Below are 22,290 nucleotides of genomic sequence, written 5' to 3'. Positions count from 1 at the left end.
TTTGTCTTTATTTGTAAGTCAGAGAAAAGTCAAGCAAAATTACACCTTTTATTGGCAAACTAAAAAGATAACAATATGCAAGATTTTGAGGCAACTCAGGTGCCTTCTTCAGGCAAGATGTAATAGCAAATGTAATATTAGTGTTTTATTTTATTGATATGCTTTCGTGTCTAATCCAAGAATCTTTAGGACTGAGTCAGGAAGTGAATTTTATGGCAGGGTTGGGGGAACCAGTTTGGTAAGTGATTCCCTGCAGGATCTCTGAATCAGCCCCCTCAAGAAAGCCAAACTACCTAGCTGGTAAGCTTCACTCAACAAATGGTTTTTGGGGGCAGGTGTGAAAATAAGCCAGTAACTGGGGGATGTGTTGCACCAGAATTCTATTAGTCTAAAGTTGGCTGTTTTGGTTTTGAATAAGAAGCCATTCTGCTCCACGACACCCTATTGGCAGTAGGATTTTAACAGAGAATGCATAAATTTGCTTGATTTACCCCTTTCATATCATCATGAGCTTCTCACACACCATGGATTGAAAAGAAGACCACACTAAGAAGCACGACTCGGTGGCCATATTGAGACAGACATGCGATCTGTTCTGAAAAAAGCTGACTAAAAATGATGACATAATTAGAAACATTTTAAGTAACTAACAAGTTTGTGTGCTGCCTGAAACTACACATCATCTTTTATCAGGTTGTATGGTTGCCAATATTCAAAAGTACTTTGCTTATTATTATTATTATTTTACAAATATTATCAATAATACATTTTGTTAATACAAGTACAATAATACAAGTTGTAACTCCTGCTTGTCTTTTACTCTGTGTAATTGCCTGAGGTTATAGATGTAGAAGGGAAGGTGGGGAGAAGTTATAAAGTACAATACCTTATAAACAGTGCTCAGTCTATGGGATTTGAGGCATTCTGAAAAAAAGGCTACACAATAAAGAATACAAAAGCGAAAGTATAGTAATATAGAACTCTACCAAGACAAAACAGCCTGCCAAAAAATTAGCCTCAAACTATTGTCTATATCAGTCTTTCCCAACGTTTTTTCTGTAGTGGCACAGTTTTTGTAACACAAAAAATCCCACGGCACACCACTGTCTTACTAACCACATCCAAATGTGTATCTCAAACACTTGCTCAACTGCCAAGGGTGCAGGACTACTGGAGAAGCTGGAAAAAAGGAACTCTGAGCTCAGTGTTTGCAGACATTGACACTTAGTGAGCACTTTGGTAGCATCTTCAAGCTGCTTTACTCTTTTGCCCACCCTCTTTGCCTCAGAGGCAACTCGTATGCCCACTATCCACCAGCACTGTGAGGCTGCACTTGCACTCGCTCATCTGTAGTTACATTAACGGCAGTTGTGTACTGTAAACCATTGATGTGAACCTGAAATTGTTCATAGACAATTGTCTGATCACATTAGCTTAAAAAAACTAAAACCATATTAATTTGCTGCCAATAAATGTGGGGGTGTCCAGAGAGCAGAGAGGTGCTATCCTGGAAAAATCAGAAAGCAACAATTAATGGGCTGCCTCAGGTCACCTGCTTGCCAAAAGATTAAAGACTTACATACACTCTCATTTGGCTGACATCCTTCACTCAAGAAGTACTTGTATACTCTAGGCATTTGTACAGAAATACTGTAAAACAAATACAAGTCAGAACCAATTTTTCATGGATGTTGACATGCTCTGACACCAGGCATGTTGTGCAAATAAACAAATTTATTTCATGATTATTTTGCATTACCTGATTAATTTAAGTAGAATTTTTAAAAATATTTGCTGGGGGAGCAGTGCCCCAGTTCCACGCATTACAACCTGCCACTGTTCAGCAAGATTACTCAGTGAACAAGCAATGTGCGACAGAAGTAATTACAGTACATTAGAATAGACGACTGTATAAGGAAGGGGATTCTGTCCAAAATAATTTCAAAAATGAAATCAGGACATTTTTGTGTAATCATGATATTTCCCTCTATTTACCCTTTACCAATTCTCTTCAGGGATAAGTGTACTCATCAGGTTTATTACTGAGTTGGCCTACTGTTGAACCTTAAGATTAATGCACACATACATAGTTATATGCATACACACAGACCCTAACCACAAAAGTACGCTATGAAAGACACATGCATGTTATTCACTAGCACTTTAACCCACACAAGTACTGTATGAATAACACATGCACAGCCCACTTTCCCTAGTACTCCAAGAGACTTACTTATCATAGGCATGAACAACGTGCCATGTTTTAGATATGTCTCAGACCTAAATATTACCTTTGGACTCCAAGAATATATTCAAACATACAAAGGCTCAACATCCCTGGCTAAAGGCCATTTATCAACCAGTGAATGTTTTATTTTAATGCACTACTCATTATTGGACAGAACTCTATGTCCTCAGCTCAATAAACCTTGCAGCTTGGAACATATGGCACTTCTTCACTGCTCCTGGTACTCTAAAAAATTGACCTTATTACTTCAATCACTCTAAATATGAAGACAAAGTATACAAAGGTAAAAACAATGTGGTATTTATTAAAGAGCAATAATACCAGTAGAGAAAAGCATAAAAGAAAATGTATATAGCAAAGTCTGGATATATATAGTCCTTAGACAAAGCTTATGAAAAGTTAAAGATGTCAAAGATGAATGTCCCAGGGCAACATTGTTCTAACAATAAAACGATCAGATGAAAATGGCCACACGTTGCTGGTGCCCTCTTCTGACGTTGCTCTTCTGTTGTGTCTGTTTCCTCTTCTGACATCTCCCCAATACTGATCCTCTTAAACACAGGCACTCCATTTTAAACAAATTAAATTCTTTCACCAGGATAGATTTACCTGATTTATATAAAATAATAACTGAGACCCTCCACCTGCATCCTTAACCCAGTACCAACAAGTTTTTTCAAAGAAGTATCCGGTGTGCTAATTGATAGTACTGTATTCTTGACATAGTAAATTAATCATTAGATACGGGGGTCTTCCCAGACTGTCTTAAGACTGCTGTAGTTAAACAGCAAAAAATAATCTTGACTCCCCTGCTTTTGAAAATTTTAGACCTGCCTTTCGTAAGTAAAATCCTAGAAAAGGCAGTCATTATGCAGCTAAATGACCACCTCAATAAACATGCTTTTCTTGATAAGTTTCAGTCGGGTTTTAGAACAAATCACAGTATAGAAGCTGCACTCATTAAAGTAGTAAATGACTTGTGGGAAAATGCAGACAAAGGCCATGTATCTGTTCTCATCCTCTTAGATCTGAGTGCCACATTTGATACCATCAATCACAATATTCTTAGAAATCGACTTAGTCAATGAGTGGGCCTCTTTGGCAGTTTCTTAAATTGGTTTGAGTCCTACCTAGCAGGTAGAAAATTCTTTGTTAGTTATGGTAATTATACTTCAAAGACACATGATATTCTACATGGTGTTCAACAAGGATTTATTCTGTGTCTGCTGCTCTTTTCGATCTACATGCTTCCATTAGGTCAGATTATCTCAGGGCATAACATAAGCTACCACAGCTATGCTGATGAACATTACAACACTCTAGACGAGAACAGGCCATTCAGCCCAACAAAGCTCGCCAGTCCTACAACTGTATTTATTAATAGTGCTTGATGACCCTGACTCTCTTGGTTCACTGACATAATGCCTTATTTGTGTTTCTGAATAGATGAGTAGTCATTTTCTCAAACTAAATAAGGAGAAAACAGAAATTTTACTGATTGGCAAAAATGTATATAATGAGGATATTAGAAATAAACTTGATGCATTAGGATTAACAGTCAAGACGGAGCAAAGAATTTAGGAGTAACTATTGACTCTGACCTGAATTTTAAATCACATATTAATCAGATTACTAAGACAGCATTTTTTCACTTAAGGAATTTAGCAAAAGTTAGATCTCTTATAACTCTGCAAGATGCTGAGAAATTAGTTCACGCTTTTGTTTTCTGTCAGCTAGATTACTGTAACACTCCTCTCAGGACTACCCAAAAAAGACATCAATTGATTGCAACTAGTGCAGAGTGGGCGGCACGGTGGCACAGTGGGTAGCGCTGCTGCCTCGCAGTTGGGAGATCTGGGGACCTGGGTTCGATTCCCGGGTCCTCCCTGCGTGGAGTTTGCATGTTCTCCCCGTGTCTGCGTGGGTTTCCTCCGGGCGCTCCGGTTTCCTCCCACAGTCCAAAGACATGCAGGTTAGGTGGATTGGCGATTCTAAATTGGCCCTAGTGTGTGCTTGGTGTGTGGGTGTGTTTGTGTGTGTCCTGCGGTGGGTTGGCGCCCTGCCCAGGATTGTTTCCTGCCTTGTGCCCTGTGTTGGCTGGGATTGGCTCCAGCAGACCCCCGTGACCCTGTGTTCGGATTCAGCGGGTTGGAAAATGGATGGATGGATAGTGCAGAGTGCAGCTGCTAGAATCTTAACTAGGAAAAGAAAACCCGAGCACATCTCTCCAGTTCTGATGTCACTACATTGGTTACCCGTGCCATTTAGAATTGACTTGAAAATACTGCTTATGGTTTACAAAGCCTTAAATAATCTTGCTCCATCCTATATTTCAGAATGCCTTTCGCCTTACACTCCAAATCATAACCTTAGATCTTTAATTGAGTGTCTGCTTATAATTCCAAAATCTAAACTTAAAAGAAGTGGTGAGGCAGCCTTCTTCTGTTATGCACCTAAACTATGGAATAGCTTACCAATAGAAATTCGCCAGGCTAATACGGTGGAGCACTTTAAAAAAACTGCTAAAAACTCATTTTAACATGACTTTCTCATAGCTTAATTTTAGTTTAACCCGGATATTCTGTATATGCATTTAATTATCATTATCATTCTTAATTGCTCTGAAATCCGTTCTAACCCCTACTTGCTCTGCTGTTCTTTTTCTGGTTTTCGGTGCTGGCGATCTGCGCCACCACCACCTGATCAAAGCACTGTGCAGTCCCTACATTGATGGATTGAAGGTCCAAATGACCATCATCTTCAAATTCTTCCATGTGAACCCTGAATACAATGAGGACTGATTGTGAGGTCATTTATGTTAGGTAGAATGGCTAGTGGAGGCTGGGCAGTCTCGTGGCCTGGAACCCCTGCAGATTTTGGTTTTTTTTTTCTACAACCGGCTAGAGTTTTTTTTTTTTTTTCTGTCCTCCCTAGCCATCGGACCTTACTTTTATTCTATGTTACTTACTATTGCCTAATTTTATTTCTGTATTTTGTCTTTTCTTTTCTTTGAGTTACACCTTTTGTATGAAAATGTGCTATATAAATAAATGTTGTTGTTGTTCTCTTGTGATGTTGCTCTCAGACAAAGCATCTTTATTATAAAATTCCACAGGGGGTTTGCAACACGTGATTGTTATATACTCTGATTAGCTGGCTGTAAATATGATGGATGAATTTGCTCATGTTCTTTAATCTGTTTGCGTACATCCATTTTCCCAAACAATAAAGTTTTTGATGTTTTAAGACTTTCTTTTCCCAAGCTGTACACAAATTTAGTCCTGGTGCCCATCTCTTCACAGGTGATAAAATCATCAATACAAATTGAGGCATCTCCTGAATTCCTGCTCTGTTCAAACAGAGGGTACTGTGATTGATACTGGTACAATTCAGGAAAAAAGAATGCTTTGACGTTAAACTGCCCATGCAAGTGTCCTGTATTTAAGTTCATCTTGTTTTGTCTTGAGCAAAATATAATGAAAATATAGACAAACATTTACAGATTTTGCACACCACAACACAGGCTTAGTGAAATGACTCAATGTAATTAGAAAGCAATTGGGAAATTTTCAGATCTGAAGGAAAAGAGGGCAAAATTTATGTTAAGATAATATAGGTATCCTGATTGTAAAGGCAGAATAAGATTTATGTTGGACTTGTCCTGTGGGTGTAGTACAAGACAGGTTGGGTGGTGAGATATGTTTTAAGATGTGGGCGTCTGTGGATCTTAAAATATAAATTTATGCCCAGGTGAGATAAGCCTGGAAAACTTTCATAGGACCGGGCAGACTGGCAGTAATTGTAGAATAAAATTACCACGGGAATGACTCTATGGATGTGGTAGATGATAAACTGGGATGCAAGACTTCAGTAAAATCAGAGGACTAGTGATTGTGTGATGTGGATTTATGGAAATCAATGGAAAATGGCCAAGGACTGGGCATTCTATTAGCGGAAGCATAATAAGATTTGGATTTGACTTGTGCTATGGCTGTGTTAAAGGACAGAAGGAAGTGCATGTTATTGAAAAATTACAGACGTGGGGTGAGGACATTATGGTGAGGGTTTTGGCAGAATAGGGAACTAGGCAAGTTGGCGGAGGATTGGGCAATTTAAAGACAGCTGTAGCATAAAATTAGGGTGTCAGGTGCACCTGTTCCTTTCAAATCAATAGGGAAAGTTATGAGAAGAATAAGGGGACTGTGGATGTCATGGACTGAAGTTTTAGAGCACAGTAGAAATAGGAAAGCTGGCTTCAGATTGGGCAGCATGGTAGAAAGAATATAATACATTTTTCTTCTAAGGGTCTGGTTCTAGACAGGCCAAGATGTTCACTGGCACTATGATGAGAACCATGAAAGCATGTAGAATAACTAGATAGACAAATAGATAAATATGAAAGGTACTATATAATAGACAGACATGAAAGGTACTATATAATAGGTATATCGACATGAAAGACACTATATAATAGATAAGTGTTGCTTCAGTTTTGTCCCCCCAAAAACTGCACCCCCACTCAAATTTATTTTCACCAGCTGCCACTCTTGCTGAATTAGAATAATCCCATATTACATTGTATTTGCAGTGGTTAAGCAAATATTTATACATTTTGGAACTGGAAAAAAATATTCAATGAGTATCTGTCCAGCTCTTCTACATAAATATGTCAAAGAATGATTGATACACCTTTTCTAACCCAGAGCAATCTTAGATTTTTAAATCTTAGATGCTTTATTTCTGATTAGTACATTTCAGTTTATATTTCCTGGGTCTAAATGAGGGGATAAGGAATGGAAATGTCACTGGAGGAAAACAATACAGCAAATTGTATTAATGATATAATTCAGTATTGTACTGCCTTATCTGAAAACTGAACGATATTTAAACACAAGAAAGGAGAAATGATGAGACTTTACCTGTGGGATGGGGTTTGGGAGGTGCAGTGGCACTGAGATTTTACACATGTCTGTCCTCAGGAATTGATGCAATGTGATGCCCCTCTATCAGCTGTATCAGGAACTTGGGTCCTTAAGGGTACAGAGTAGCTTTCCTTACCACAGTACCAAATGGTTTCCTCATCAGCACCCCTGGCAAAATAGGCTGTTAAGTAATCATTAGTTTAAGTCTTAGTAAGGATGTGGACCTTTGGCATTGAGGGCAAGGGGATTTTGGTGTGACTTCCTGAGCAGAGACCACACATATCTAACCACTAGGACGATGACAATTATGCTTAGCAAGTATTCTGCACTGGCCAACATCCACCCTCTCAACATTCTATAGAATGAAACTAACGCTTGATTTAAATGTGTCCTTTACTACTAAAAGAATACTTTTAAATCAGCTTTCACAACGCTCTTGGGTCATGTGGATATGCTTCAAAAAAGCAGGAAAACTCAGAGATAGGGACATGAACTTATAAACTTGTAATATTATTGTGTGGTCTGTGACTTATAGTAAAGTATGATTCTGAACCCTTTGTGAATCAAAGTTTTTTTGTATTATAAAATGTATAATATTTTCTCAAAATGAAATTAATTTAATTCAGGGTTGCAGGGTGTTGAAACCTAATACAAGGGCATCAGGCAAAAGGCAGGAAATGGTTCCAGGCAGGCTGTCAGTCTATTGCAGGGTCAACTCATGCATGCAGCCACTCACACAGGGACATTTTGTAATCTACACTTAACCTTTGGAGATGTCAGAGGAAAACCTAAGTAGACATACAGTGGGGAGACCATGCACAGTCCTAATGGACTTGGCACAGGATTTTAACTTCGATCACTGAATCTGTGAGGCAGCAGCACTAGCCATTGTCCCACTCTTCTGTATATTTATAATTTCTGACAGTTTCAAAACTTTTTATATATTACCTCTGAAAGCTTACACTTTATTTCAAATCCAAAACATAAACCAGTAAAGTGCAGCTCCACGGAGAGTAATTCTCAATTCAAACAGGGGCAAAGTATGAATGATCATATTTATAAGATTTTAGCTAATTTTGAACTTTCAGACTCTCACAGTTTCTGCCTTTGTGTCCAAGCATAATTTTTAACAGAGTTTACCTTTCTAGCCCCATGTGAAGAAAGGAGCTATGTAACTAAGTTGGCAGATATCGTTGTTGCTTTCGTAACTGCTGTCTTACCGAAAGCCTATGGCTGTCTGGTAAGATTGTGTGCTACATTGCACAGCATCTCTGGACAGCCTGGTAGCAAGACATTTCTTCTGTTCTTCACAAATAGAAGGCACATTGTAAAGTAAAGGTATGAAACTCAGATCGTGGAGGGACGCAGTGACTGTAGGCTTTTGTTCCAGCCACTTTCTTAGTCAGTAACCAATTACTGCTTAATTTCAGTTGACTTATCGTAAAGACTCAGAAGCCCTGAGTGCTGTTTTTTTCTTCTTTAAAGGAATACTCCTCCCACAAAGGAAGACATTTATATCTGTTACTTACACTTGTTGTCTGATCAAGAAAACGTTTAATCTCATACTTTGAAGAACAGAGATCACTATATTACTGATACAATTGGCTTCAATACTGATGCAGCATGAACAACAGAAAAACAAAAAGTCCATAAAAATAATCCCAAATTACTTGTGTTGCATAATCCATGTCAGGTGTTGTATGCTGACATCTGAAAGTGTATTTTGGCTAAAATACTGTTAAAATTAACCACTTCTGGAAAATGTTCTCATGCACAAGTGAGAAGTACCAAACATTAATGAGGGTGTAGAGCTCAGAGGTCTCAGACTCCACCCCTCGGGTCTCACTTTGTGTGGATCTGAGTGTGAAAATATGCACATGCAAAAAAACAGGAAAATGCATATGACAAAAAAAAAAAGATTTATAAAACCTGGAATGTGCACATTTCTACACAATTTATTCATTATAAATCTCATTCACCTTGTAAATGTATGTACCTAAACACTCCTCAGACACCGCCATGACAAATCCATATATGGAGCATGCTAATCAGCCTCCTACATATGCAATAACAATGCTGCAGCACTTCATTGGCTGGTAGAGGAACCTCCCTCCTGACACACTGAGACACCACAATATGCATTCAAGAGCATTTGGCTGCACTTCACAACTGAGAGTGCAAGATCATGCAAAATATTATAGTGCCTCTCCTCTGCATTCACGGGGTCATGGAAAGGCATAAGGCACCAGCGTCTGAGCAGATGGCCGCTATTACCTGGCACATGCAATGACGTAACTGATGTTACAATGAATAGTATAGGCTATTTGAAAAACAGAGGGTTCAGCCAGTTGCCTTACCATCACATCAGCCAAAGCTACTTTGCCTCAAAAAAAATGAATCACAGGGTGGCCCAGGTCACTGAGCCACAACATTTGTTGGTCTCTTCTTGGCATCACGGATGACTTGTGTGTTAGTGGAATGTCACTGCTTATGGTCAACAAAAGCAGCTTAATTCTCACTAGGTGACCTAACTGTAATATGAGTGCAGTAAGTTTCTCCAGTTATGTTAGGAGAATTGGACATTGCTGCAAATTGCCTTTTTATGTTGGCAAAACCATGTTGTTTTATGTATGTGCACACTGACCTGTCAGTCAGTTCCCTGAGAACTGACAACTGGTAGCCAATATAGATTGATGAATAACTAAAAAAGGTCATCAGACCATTTTGAAATTAAACTATGGTAGCGTTTGTACATCATACTCGTCACCTTTGAGGTGTAATATATTTGTCACATCAATGCAGATTCAAATAACCGCTCACTGAAATGAATTATTAAATGCGTGAGTCGTACTCAAGCTTTATACATAAATGAAATCCGTGGGGAGCAACCACATTCTCTCCACCCAATTTCTCATTTTGTAGCCAATTCATGTTGTTAATGAAATATTTTCTAAGTCTTGTTAGAGCTCCCATTATGTCAGACAAAGCATTCCCAAACACTGTTGATTTTAATTTTTCTGAGAGCAAACTGTTTTGTGTACCAGAGCAGAATGGTATTTCTCACAGCTTCACATTTTTCTTTTTAAATATTTTGTTGAAACAGATATTGTATGATTGGCTCATAAGTGCAAATTGGATTGAAGTATCTGTTCAGCTGTGGTCTCACTTTGCACGTCATTAATGTTCTAAATCTTAAAAGGCAAGTCAAATTCAATGAAAGTGAAAACAATGTGTTCCATTAGCAGCACTAATTAAGAAAGTATCTGAAATGCAAACCTGCCTCCACTGCGGTGCTTTACAATTTGAGTTTGATGTCGTTCACAGGTTTTCTAAAGTGTTAACAATGTAACCGAACAATTTCTGATGTTAAGGAAGAATATGAATGGAATAACGTACGTCCTTCTTCCAGAAGACTCAAAGAAGTACCATCAGAAGCAATAAATCAGATAGGTTTAGAAAAAATCCCTAGACAGGAACAAGGTAACAGTGAACAGAGTACAAGTGAATACAGAGTATTCAACTGAGAGGTCTATCACATTGTATATGGTTTACTGCTTCTTACAATGTGAGATGTGCTTCTTGGTGGAGGGTAATGACATAATCCTTTAAATCTGATCTGGATAAAGGATTCCCCCCCAGACAGAACTCTGATAAAATGGCACCTGAAGTCACAAGAAACATTCATGACACTGCAAAATGCCCTTGAGGATTGCTTTGAAAGTAACCCAGTAACGTGCTTTAATGTCCCTCAACACCAGTATACAATGAACTTGAAATCAGACCTTGAGTGAAGGCAAGAGTGTGACTGGCAGGAAAAAGAGAACAGATGATAATTGGAAAAAAACAGAGAGAGAAGAATGATATTGGAGATGCTTACATGTGGGTTAGTAGCAAAGTCTTGTGTTAGGCCTAGTAGAGCCTCTATGATTTTGTTTTCTGTTTGTTTATTTTGTAACTAGTTATTCCTTACATTTATGTCCTTCATTGTGCTGTTATTTGATTAACGGGTCAGCCTTTATTATGACTTTGGTGTCCCTGGTATGTATTCTGTGTTAGTCAATGTCTCTCCCCTAATTATCCAATATAGTCTTTAACATGAAGTTAAAACTGAGAAGAGGTTGATACATTTGCAGAAAGGTTAACATATCTAACTCATGTCCAGATTTCTGGGTTCAAATCTGACTTCGTGGAGTTTTCATATTTTTCCCATGGGTGGGATTCAGATGGATACTCTGGTTTCTTCATAACTTCTAAAGCAGTGCAAGATACATTAATTAATTGGCCTGTTGTGCACATGAGTGTTTCCTGTTCTTACTGATACCCTGTCTATCGATTTCCAAACTGCTCCTGATTCAACCAGAATTGTCTCTGATTTAGGTTTGAAATAAGAGAAATTGGTGTAATTAAGTTGTGCTGATCCTTTCTGTGATTTTGTATTGAAATGAACAGATTCTAATAATGAAAGGATATTTAAGGTACCAAAACATATCTGCCATTTTTTCATTTATTCTGTTGTCTCATATGTATTGTGAAGTTCCCCAGTATATTTGTTTCAAACTTATCTTGTTCATTCAATATTTGTAAAAGAAAAACAATACATACTTTAAACTACAGCTTTATGATGCACACTGCATAACGTAATTTTCATTGTTGTTCAAAGGTTCTCACTCCAGATCTTCTAAATGGCATTGTTTATATAAATATGAATAGCAGTATGGTTAAAGTATACAATGGCTTTAAGAGATCATTTGAATTTACCTCGGATGATGTTTTATCACTTATAATGAAGAATTCTACTGAGGAGGATGGAGGAACATACCAATGTTTTCTTTCAGCACCTCTTGGACAGCAAAGCAGGAAAGGAGAAATACAAGTAAAGATTTTAGGTATGTGTTTGTATTTTCTATCTAAAGGACATTATGTTGTTGTGCTTTAATGTTCATAATACTGCAGTAATTATTATTCTCCATATTATATGCAAATTACTTGACTTTGTGAAAACTGATGGATGTTTAAACAAATTATTTCACAGAAATTAAATGCTTTTGCTTGTTTATGAAGAATTATATTGGTATGAAATGAGAGGTATTGGTGTACTTGTTTAATGCTAGTCTTTAATTTGAACAAAACATGTATAAAGCTATACTACAAGTTAGCCCAAATGACTTGGGTGGCATAGTGGTTTAGTGTTTAAAGCTACTGGCTCTTAGAGACTGGTTTTAAATTCTACCATTCTTTCTGTGTGTTTGTAAGGCTGACCGATCCAGTGTTGGTTCTTACCTTGCGCCCACTGCTGCTTTTCTATCAGCCCCTGCTTTTCAATCATTCTATGTCCTCCTTTAGGGAACACATTCCTTGAAATTTGCTGGCTTGAAAGACACTACCGTCATCTCCATCAGATCTAGCCAGTATCAGGAATAGATATTAATGGAAGATAACTGAAGCTTTGTAAATTACCTTTGATTAAATTTATAGTTTGTCTATAGGGAAAAAGTATTCATGGCCAATAAAACCATGCAGTGATTATACAGATTTTTCAGTAATTAGGACACGGGCTCAGGAGCTGGTTCTGCTCCTCTTTATGGTGGCCCTGGCAACATGGAGTCAGCAGCAGGCTGTCCACCAACAGTGGAAACTGCATTTCTAGCAAACTAGCAAGTCGGTGTCCTACTGCTGTCATTGGAATGAAGAGGGCAGGGAGTGAAGGCGAAGTTGTAGAGCTGCTAGAATGTGAGGCATTGGACCAATGGGCAAACTTTCCTCCTCTGGTGGTTGTGACTGATGGGACAACATCATCCATCTAGAAGTCAGCTTCATGTCAATGGGTAGCCATGGCCTTATCTGCTCTTTTGTATTCTAAGGAACAACGTTGGGATGGGAAAAAGCTGTCTGTGGTTAGGCTCTGCCATTGTGTTCAGGATTCAATGAGTCCTTGTCATTTTTGATTTGTGGACAGTCTTAGCCCAGTATTATAGCACAAGACAATCAGGGTAGTACCACCACCTGCAGTCTGCTGAGTTGCCCTTGTGCGTAAACAGAGCAAAAAGAGGTGGGGCAATCCCACAAGAAACCTTGAATACAATTAGGACTGGTCCTTTTTGTGTCGTGATGTCACGTCGGGACATAGCAGAGAGTGACTGCACTGGGCCTGGCAGTCCGAAGTTATTCCATAGCAAGCTATCAACTCCCACTTTAGGGTTGGATAGTCATCAACAGCACACTCATTCATGTTGTAATATGTGCGCTACACATCCATGACAAGGAATAACAACATTTATTTATATAGCACATTTTAATACAAATAATGTAGCTCAAAGTGTTTTACATGATGAAGAAAAGAAAAATAAAAGACAAAGTAAGAAAAATAAGACAACATTAATTAACATAGAGTAAGAGTAAGGTCCAATGGCCAGGGGGGACAGAAAAAAAAAAAAAAAAAACTCCAGACGGCTAGAGAGAAAAAAATAAAATCTGTAGGGGTTCCAGACCATGAGACCGCCCAGCCCCCTCTGGGCATTCTACCTAACATAAATGAAGCAGTCCTCTTTGTATTTAGGGTTCCCACTGGAAGGACTTGATGATGATAGTCATGCAGACTTCTGGCTTTTAATCCATCAATGAAGGAACATCATGATGCTTGGATTAGATGGTGGTGGCACAGGTCGCCACCACAAAAAACTGGGAAAAGAAACAGAACAGAAAGTAGGGGTTAGTATAGATTTTACAACCATCATGAATAGTTATTATAATGAATTGAATATATAGAGTATCAGGATTAAATTAAAGTGAAGTTATGAGAAGGCTATGTTAAAGTAATGTGTTTTCAGCAGTTTTTTAAAGTGCTGCACTGTATTAGCTTGGCGAATTCCTATTGGCAGGCTATTCCAGATTTTAGGTGCATAACAGCAGAAGGCCACCTCACCACTTCTTTTAAGTTTTGCTCTTGCAATTCTAAGCAGACACTCATTTGAAGATCTAAGGTTACGATTTGGAATATAAGATGTCAGACATTCCGATATATAAGATGGAGTGAGATTATTTAAGGCTTTATAAACCATAAGCAGAATTTTAAAGTCAATTCTGAATGACATAGGTAACCAGGGTAGTGACATCAAAACTGGAGAAATGTGCTTGGATTTTCTTTTCCTAGTTAGGATTCTAGCAGCTGCATTCTGCACTAGTTGCAAACGATTTATGTCTTTTTTGGGTAGTCCTGACAGGAGTGTGTTACAGTAATCTAGTCGACTGAAAACAAAAGCATGAACTAATTTCTCAGCATCTTTCAATGATATAAGAGGTCTAACTTTTGCTATGTATCTTAAGTGAAAAAATGCTGTCCTAGTGATCAGATTAATATGCGATTTAAAATTCAGGTTACAGTCAACAGTTACCCCTAAGTTTTTTACCTCCATCTTGACTTTTAATCCTAATGCATCGAGTTTATTTCTAATAAACTCATTGTATCCATTATTGCCAAACACTAAAATTTCAGTTTTCTCTTTATTTAGCTTTAGAAAATTACTATTCATCCATTCAGAAATACAAGTAAGACATTGTGTTAGTGAATCAAGAGAATCGGGGTCATCAGGTGCTATTGATAAATACAGCTGTATGTCATCAGCATAGCTAAGGTAGCTCACGTTGTGCCCCAAGATAATCTGACCTAACGGAAGCATGTAGATTGAGAAAAGCAGCGGACCCAGAATAGAGCCTTGTGGAACACCATATAGGATATCATGTGTCTTTGAGTTGTAATTACCACAACTAACAAAGAATTTTCTCCCTACCAAGTAGGATTCAGACCAATTTAAGACACTGCCAGAGAGGCCCACCCATTGACTAAGGCGATTTTCTAAGAATATTGTGATCAATGGTGTCAAATGCGGCACTCAGATCTAGAAGGATGAGAACAGATAAATGGCCTCTGTCTGCATTTACCCGCAAGTCATTTACTACTTTAACGAGTGCAGTTTCTGTGCTGTGACTTGTTCTGAAACCCAACTGAAACTTATCAAGAAAAGCATGTTTATTGAGGTGGTCATTTAGCTGCATAATGACTGCCTTCTCTAGAATTTTACTTAAGAAAGGCAGGTTAGAGATGGGTCTAAAATTTTCAAGAGCAGAGAGGTCAAGATTATTTTTCTTCAGCAGGGGTTTAACTACAGCAATCTTAAGACAGTCTGGGAAGACCCCCGTATCTAATGACGAATTTACTATGTCAAGAATATTATCAATTAGCACGGCCAATACTTCTTTGAAAAAACTTGTTGGTATTGGGTCAAGGACGCAGGTGGTGGGTTTCAGTTGAGAAATTATTTTATGCAAATCAGGTAAATCTATCCTGGTGAAAGAATTTAATTTGTTTGTAATGGAGTTCTGGGGTTTAAGAGGATCCTCAGTGTTGGGGAGATATACTATGTTATTTCTAATATCAGTAATTTTTTGATTGAAAAATACAGTAATAGCCTCACAGGTTTTACTGGAAGTACTTTGGAGGCATTCCTTTGAGTTACCTGGGTTTAGCAGACGATCAATCGTTGAGAATAAGACTCTGGGATTACTAGCATTGTTATTTATAATCTTAGAGAAATAGCAGCGCCTCTCAAGACCGACTGTGTTATTGTATTCTTTTATTTTAACCTTTAATATTTCATAGTTGATAGTTTAGTTTTCCTCCATTTATGCTCACCTCTACGGCTGCAAAGTCAGCCTTGAGAATTTCTGACTGTTGGTGCCTTACATCGTTCATGCCAGCGTGTAACACAACGGATCCAACTGCCCTCTTCTTGTGCTTCTCGTAGATTTGTCGGTGCACATCTCGTCACATCTCGGACACGAGTACCGGGAAAACAAGAAACAAAAGATTTCCAATTATGGTTAAGACAATGGTTATGGTCCAGAAACACAAAAGGAAAATGGATTAATTGAAGCATAACTATAAGCTATAGGTTTAGAGCTCTGTTCTCTCTGAACGCCAGGTCAGATTGTGACACCTTCTTATATCATGTGAAATGCAAGGGGCAGAGCCATCTTGGGTCAGCTGTTCAATTCTGCAGGGAAAGAAGAAGATACTGTTAGTGTCAGCACCCCATCTCATCCCAGGGTGTCACTGCTTACCTCTTCTGAGCCCAGAAGATGGTCCACAAGTATAAATGCATGACAGTGTCATCATTATGTTTTCAGCATGAGCAAAGAATTGTCAGCAAAGTGACAGAGACAATATTTTCAACAGGAGATCTTAGTCACCTTTAAGAAAGGAAGTTTGTGATTTCCTTTGGTTGTCAGTATGATTTTGCCCTTTTTGAGTAGTTCAGCCAGTCTATATTTCAAGGTAGAATATAAAAGAATTATTGGTAATATGCAGTCAAACATAGCTAAGGGAGATTGGTCATTTCTTTTATTTTGACATGGTAAAGAATGGTTGGACTGTTTTAATATATGAAAACCTTCCTTTTTTTGGGGCTGTGGTTACAATAGTTTATCCACTTTACTACAGAATACAGGATTATAAGTGTTCATTAGTTAACTCTTCTCTAATTAGTCCTAATTCTTATGACGGCAAGCAAATAGCAACATGATTAGCAGGACAACTGGTCTTTTTATGAAGAGTACTGGAAAGTCATCTACTGTTAGTCCACAAAGTGAACCCCAGAGGCCTCCACAAGAGCTCTTAAGGTAGCTAATTGAAATTGACAAAGGTTTTTCATGTTCCTGACGGTTTATTTAGCTGTGTGTGCATACATACAGTATTTCATTTTTTTTTCTTTTTGTCTTTTTTTTTAAGGTTGCTCCAAAGGCCAAATTGAATCAATTCTCAGTACATGCATTTACCTCATGACTGCATTGTTATCTGTTACCTTGATTGCTTTTATTTTGATTATCCACTCAAACTATGTAAGTATACGTATTAATTAATAACATAAATTCTATATATTTCATATACTGCATCATTTACTGAATATTCAAATTCATATATCCTAACAAGTTAATGAAATATCTGATTGCTATGTTCCAGCATCACTTCCAAATGGCTGTTTCTCACTGGTCAGCTAAAAATACTGTAGGATGAAATCAACCCTAACCCACCCTCTTCTGGGAAGGGTGGGGAGTGAGCTTTTGGTCTTTATGCATGTTATCATCCAGTTGACACTCAGAACGACCACCAGAGGACAAACTGGAGGTGAGCACCACCGCGCCCCTGTTGCTTTTGAAATTAAATAGTGTTGGCTGGTTCCAAGCATCAACTGGATGATAAAATACAGTACATACAAGACTGCAAGACAAGCACATTAGTGAGTCTTCAATGTTTGTTAATTTATTTTTATTTTGAAAGTTCTGTTTTTTTTAATTATATTTTTTCTCAAACAATTTAAAAAAAAAAAACTTTTCTTTTTTCCCTGGCAATGCTGGGTATTTCAGCTAGTAAAAAATAAGGCTGGGGCCACATTGGTTGGGGTCAGGAATATTGAAGGCAGTCAAATCATGTTCATGGTCCATGTAAGGAGACACAAGGAGATCCAACAGAAAATGTAAAACAAGGGAAGTCCATGATTACATTAGCATTTACAGTTTCTTTTACAGTTGCTAAACCCACCATCCTCTCAAGTGCTAGCATTTAACTCAATCCAAACAATAAAATGAATGTATTTCAATTTTCTATTGTCTTTTCAACTATGTACAGGAATATACAGTGTTAATATGAACTGTTAACCTAATTGTGTATTTGTTATGTAAATGCAAATTTCTGTTTTGACTACACTGTGGCAATATTCATAGGCTATATGCTGCATTTGTTACTTAAGCGGGGTATTTTTATTTCCTCATCTACAGTATCTTTTTCTTATTAATTTACAGTAAAATAGACTGTCAGATGGCAAAGTAAGTAATGCTGCCCTCTCATGGGTGCAGCGGCGTTTAAATCTTGCCCCCCATCATCATTATAGAGTTTGTTTCCTTTCTACATATCTGAATGGGGTTTCCTCTCACATTCACAAACATGTGCTAGTTAGGTTAATTAGTGATTTCAAGTTGGTTCAGTGTCTGGGTGAGCGCACCTTGAAATGGAGTGCATATTTCTGCCTTAATCCTAGTGCAGACTAAGCAAGGACATCAACAGCAACCAGGTGTGAGATTTTAACACAGAACAGTACATCTATGAGACAGCAGTACAACCCACTGCACCACTCAAAATCTCACAATGTAAGATTTTGAGATTTAGCATTACATCAATTGACTGGTGCCACATTTATTGAGAAAAGTCTGAATCAAGAAAGTTCTGCAGCATTGTGTTTATTAGAAGGAGATTGTAGTGTTGCTTTATTGTTACTTAAGATATTTTTCCTCTGTTCTATGTGTGTCTCGATATTGTATACTGTATCTTACATTTTGCTGCTTTTGTAATGTGCTTAAATATTTATGAAAATCCTATGCATGTATTTGCAATTTAAATTCTCAAATATATCCATGTCAGTGACACGGTATGTAAATTGTTATATGTTGTTGTAATCTTTTGGATATCTTTTAATTTATGCATATTTTTTCTCCTTTAGAAAAAATACCACTCACCATATAAAGAACTTCTGCTTACAAAACCATGAAGAAATTACATCTTTCTCATCCTGGTTTTGGTTTTAAAAATTACGCAGTTTGGCTAGAGATTTTTGTGCCACCTTATTTTAATTTTTTTAAAATGATGATGAGAATTTTTATACTGTATATTAATCAAAGCTGTAACACAACCTGGCTCAGTGCATAGAATGAGTACCCACATACCTAGTTGTATTCTTAAAACTATTGTACTAGTTCATATACAGTGTAACTGTAATTATTTATTTAAAACAGAATTTCATGAACCTGAAAATGTATGTGTTTAATGCACTCAGTGAAACTTTAAGGTACACCTAGTACCAAACAGGAAACACTTTTGTCCTATGAACACCATGATTCTTTAAAGCATGGAATCAACAAAGAGCCAAAAACATTCTTTATAAATTTTGATCCATTGTAACTTTTTAGCATTGCATGGTTTCTGTGTATTTTGCAGCCACACATTCATGTTTTAAACCTTAAGCCTAACACAAAAGGTTCTCAATTGGACTGACATTCTAGGACCCTTTGGGCCATTAGAGTAAATTAACTGAACTCTCATTTTGATGGAATGACCATGTGATGATGTCTGCCTTGTGACTTGGTGCATTTATCTTGTTTGAAGTATGAATTTGAAAAAAGTTACACAGTGGACATGTTCAACAGCAATGCTTAGGTATGCTGTGGCACTCAAATGACATTCATTTGGAATTCTGACCTATTGTGTCCCCAAATCTTCATACATCCAGCACCAGTAACTTATTATTGACACAGGGCTAGATAATTGAATAAATGCTGACTATGCCAAATTTGACCCTCCCTTTAACAATTTGCATTACAAATAAAATCATTAGACCAGCAGATTTTTTTTTTCTAAACATCAGTCAGTTTTGGTAAGTGTGTATTTACTGTAGCCTCACTTTGCTCTTCTAAGCTGGCCTGAGTCTGGCCAGTCACCTCTAAGTTCTCACATAAGAAATGTTTTTGTCTACAAAACTGCTACTCACTACATATATTAAGAGATTTTAACACTTTAAAATCACAGGAATGTTGAAAACACCATTCCTGGCAACGCCAGTCTTACCATGTCAAAAACACTTTTATCATGCATCCTTCCTATTCATGGTTGACTGTTTGGATAGTAGGCTATTAGCATTAATGAGCACATGTACCTAATAAAGTAGCCACTCTGTGCATAAATGTATATGTCTTTATGTGTAAATACTGTCTGTACTCACTGTTTAATAAATTGTCATTCATCTTCTATACCTTTCTGATAATTTTACTTGTTCAGTCAGAGTTAACCAAAGCAACCCAACCACAGGGGATGCACAAACCAGTGTGTTTCTTCGTGCCGGTCCCAAGCCCGGATAAATGGGGAGGGTTACATCAGGAAGGGCATCCGGTGTAAAATTTTGCCAAATCAATATGCGGACAACAATACAAATTTCCATACCAGATCGGGGCGGCACGGTGGCGCAGTGGTAACGCTGCTGCCTCGCAGTTAGGAGACCCGGGTTCGCTTCCCGGGTCCACCCTGCGTGGAGTTTGCATGTTCTCCCCGTGTCTGCGTGGGTTTCCTCCAGGCGCTCCGGTTTCCTCCCACAGTCCAAAGACATGCAGGTTAGGTGGATTGGTGATTCTAAATTGGCCCTAGTGTGTGCTTGGTGTGTTTGTGTGTGTCCTGCGGTGGGTTGGTACCCTGCCCGGGATTGGTTCCCTGCCTTGTGCCCTGTGTTGGCTGGGATTGGCTCCAGCAGACCCCCGTGACCCTGTGTTCAGATTCAGCGGGTTGGAAAATGAATGGATGGATACCAGATCGGTCGAGCCCCAGGTTAAAAACGACTGCCACCCATACTGTTAGCCAACAGGGTGCTGGCGGAAATTGAGCTACTGTTGGCCGAAGAAGGAGAAGGAGAAGAAGAGGGGGGAGATGTGTCCGGAGGCAGGAGGAGAGGAGGAAAGTAAAGAGAGTGGAACTGAGGGTAGGAACTTTAAATGTTGGCAGTATGACTGGTAAGGGGAGAGAGCTAGCAAATATGATGGTAAGAAGGAAGGTTGATATATTGTGTGTGGAAGAGACTAAATGGAAGGGGAGTAAGGCCAGGTGGATTCAAATTGTCCTATCATGGTGTGGATGGGAGGAAAAATGGGGTAGGAGTTATTCTGAAGGAACAGGGCCTCAAGAGTGTTTTGGAGGTGAAAAGAGTGTCAGGCAGAGTAATGATTATAAAGCTGGAAATTGGAGGTGTGATGATGAATGTTGTTAGTGCATATACACCACAAGTGCAATGGGTGAAAAAGAAGATTTTTGGAGTGAGTTGGATGAAGTGATGAACAGTGTACCCAAGGGACAGAAAGTGGTGATTGGAGCGGATTTCAATGAGCATGTTGATGAAGGGAACAGTGGAGATGAGGAGGTGATGGGTAGGTATGGTGTCAAGGAGAGGAATGAAGAAGGTCAGAGGATAGTGGACTTTGCCAAAAGGATGGACATGGATGTGGTGAATACGTATTTTAAGAAGAGGGAGGAGCATAGGGTTACATACAAGAGTGGAGGAAGATGCACACAGGTAGATTACATCCTATGTAGAAGAGTCAATCTGAAGGAGATTGAAGACTGAAAAGTGGTGGTAGGGGAAAGTGTAGTTAAGCAGCATAGGATGGTGGTCTGTAGGATGATGTTGGAGATCAAGAAGAGGAAGAGAGTGAGGGCTGAGCCAAGGATCAAATGGTGGAAGTTGAAAAAGGAAGACTGCAAGGTTGAGTTTAGGGAGGAGGTGAGACAGTCACTGGGTGGCAGTGAAGAGTTACTAGACAGCTGGGAAAGTACAGCAGATGAAGTAAGGGTGACAGCAATAAGGGTGCTTGGCATGACATCTGGAAAGAGGAAGGAGGAAAAGGAAACCTGGTGGTGGAATAAGGAAATACAGGAGAGTATACAGAGGAAGAGGATGGCAAACAAGAAGTGGGATAATCAGAGAGTTGCAGAAAGTAGACAAGAGTACAAGGAGATAAGGCGCAAGGTGAAGAGAGAGGTGGTGAAGGCTAAAGAAAAGGCGTATGATGAGTTGTATGAGAGGCTGGACACTAAGGAGGGAGAAAAGGACCTGTACCGATTGGCTAGACAGAGGGACTGAGCTGGGAAAGATGTGCAGCAGGTTAGGGTGATAAAGGATAAAGATGGAAACGTACTCGCAAGCGAGGAGAGAGAGAGCATAGCTGTGGTACTTTGAGAGGCTAATGAATGAAGAGAACAAGAGAGAGAAGAGGTTGGATGATGTGGAGATAGTGAATCAGGAAGTGCAATGGATTAGCAAGGAGGAAGTAAGGACAGCTATTAAGAGGATGAAAAAATGGAAAGGCCGTTGGTCTAGATCAGTGGTCCCCAACCTTTTTGACAGCAAGGACCACTTTATTAGATGCAAATTTTTCCACGGACCGGTCGGGGGGGGTGTGGGGGGGGCAGTTTTATACACAATTTACATAATATTTCTATTATTATTAAGTTATTAAGCAGTTTGCATACGTTTG

At 38.6% G+C, this 22,290-nt stretch overlaps 1 protein-coding gene across 1 annotated transcript in view; it reads left to right on the top strand.

Moving 5' to 3' along the window:
* Nucleotides 1–20,022, top strand: part of LOC114653547 (CD83 antigen-like) — a 46,891-nt gene extending 26,869 nt beyond the window's left edge. Inside the window, exons 3-5 of the mRNA XM_028803930.2 lie at nt 11,831–12,056; nt 16,955–17,064; nt 18,720–20,022. Of these exons, the coding sequence (XP_028659763.1) occupies nt 11,831–12,056; nt 16,955–17,064; nt 18,720–18,767 (384 nt within the window). The 3' untranslated portion in view covers nt 18,768–20,022. The remainder of the gene's footprint in view (nt 1–11,830; nt 12,057–16,954; nt 17,065–18,719) is intronic.
* The last annotated feature ends 2,268 nt before the right edge of the window (nt 20,023–22,290 follow it).

Source organism: Erpetoichthys calabaricus, chromosome 6 (genome assembly GCF_900747795.2).
Source record: "Erpetoichthys calabaricus chromosome 6, fErpCal1.3, whole genome shotgun sequence".
Taxonomy (NCBI): domain Eukaryota; kingdom Metazoa; phylum Chordata; class Cladistia; order Polypteriformes; family Polypteridae; genus Erpetoichthys; species Erpetoichthys calabaricus.
This window is presented reverse-complemented; position numbering and strand designations above follow the sequence as displayed.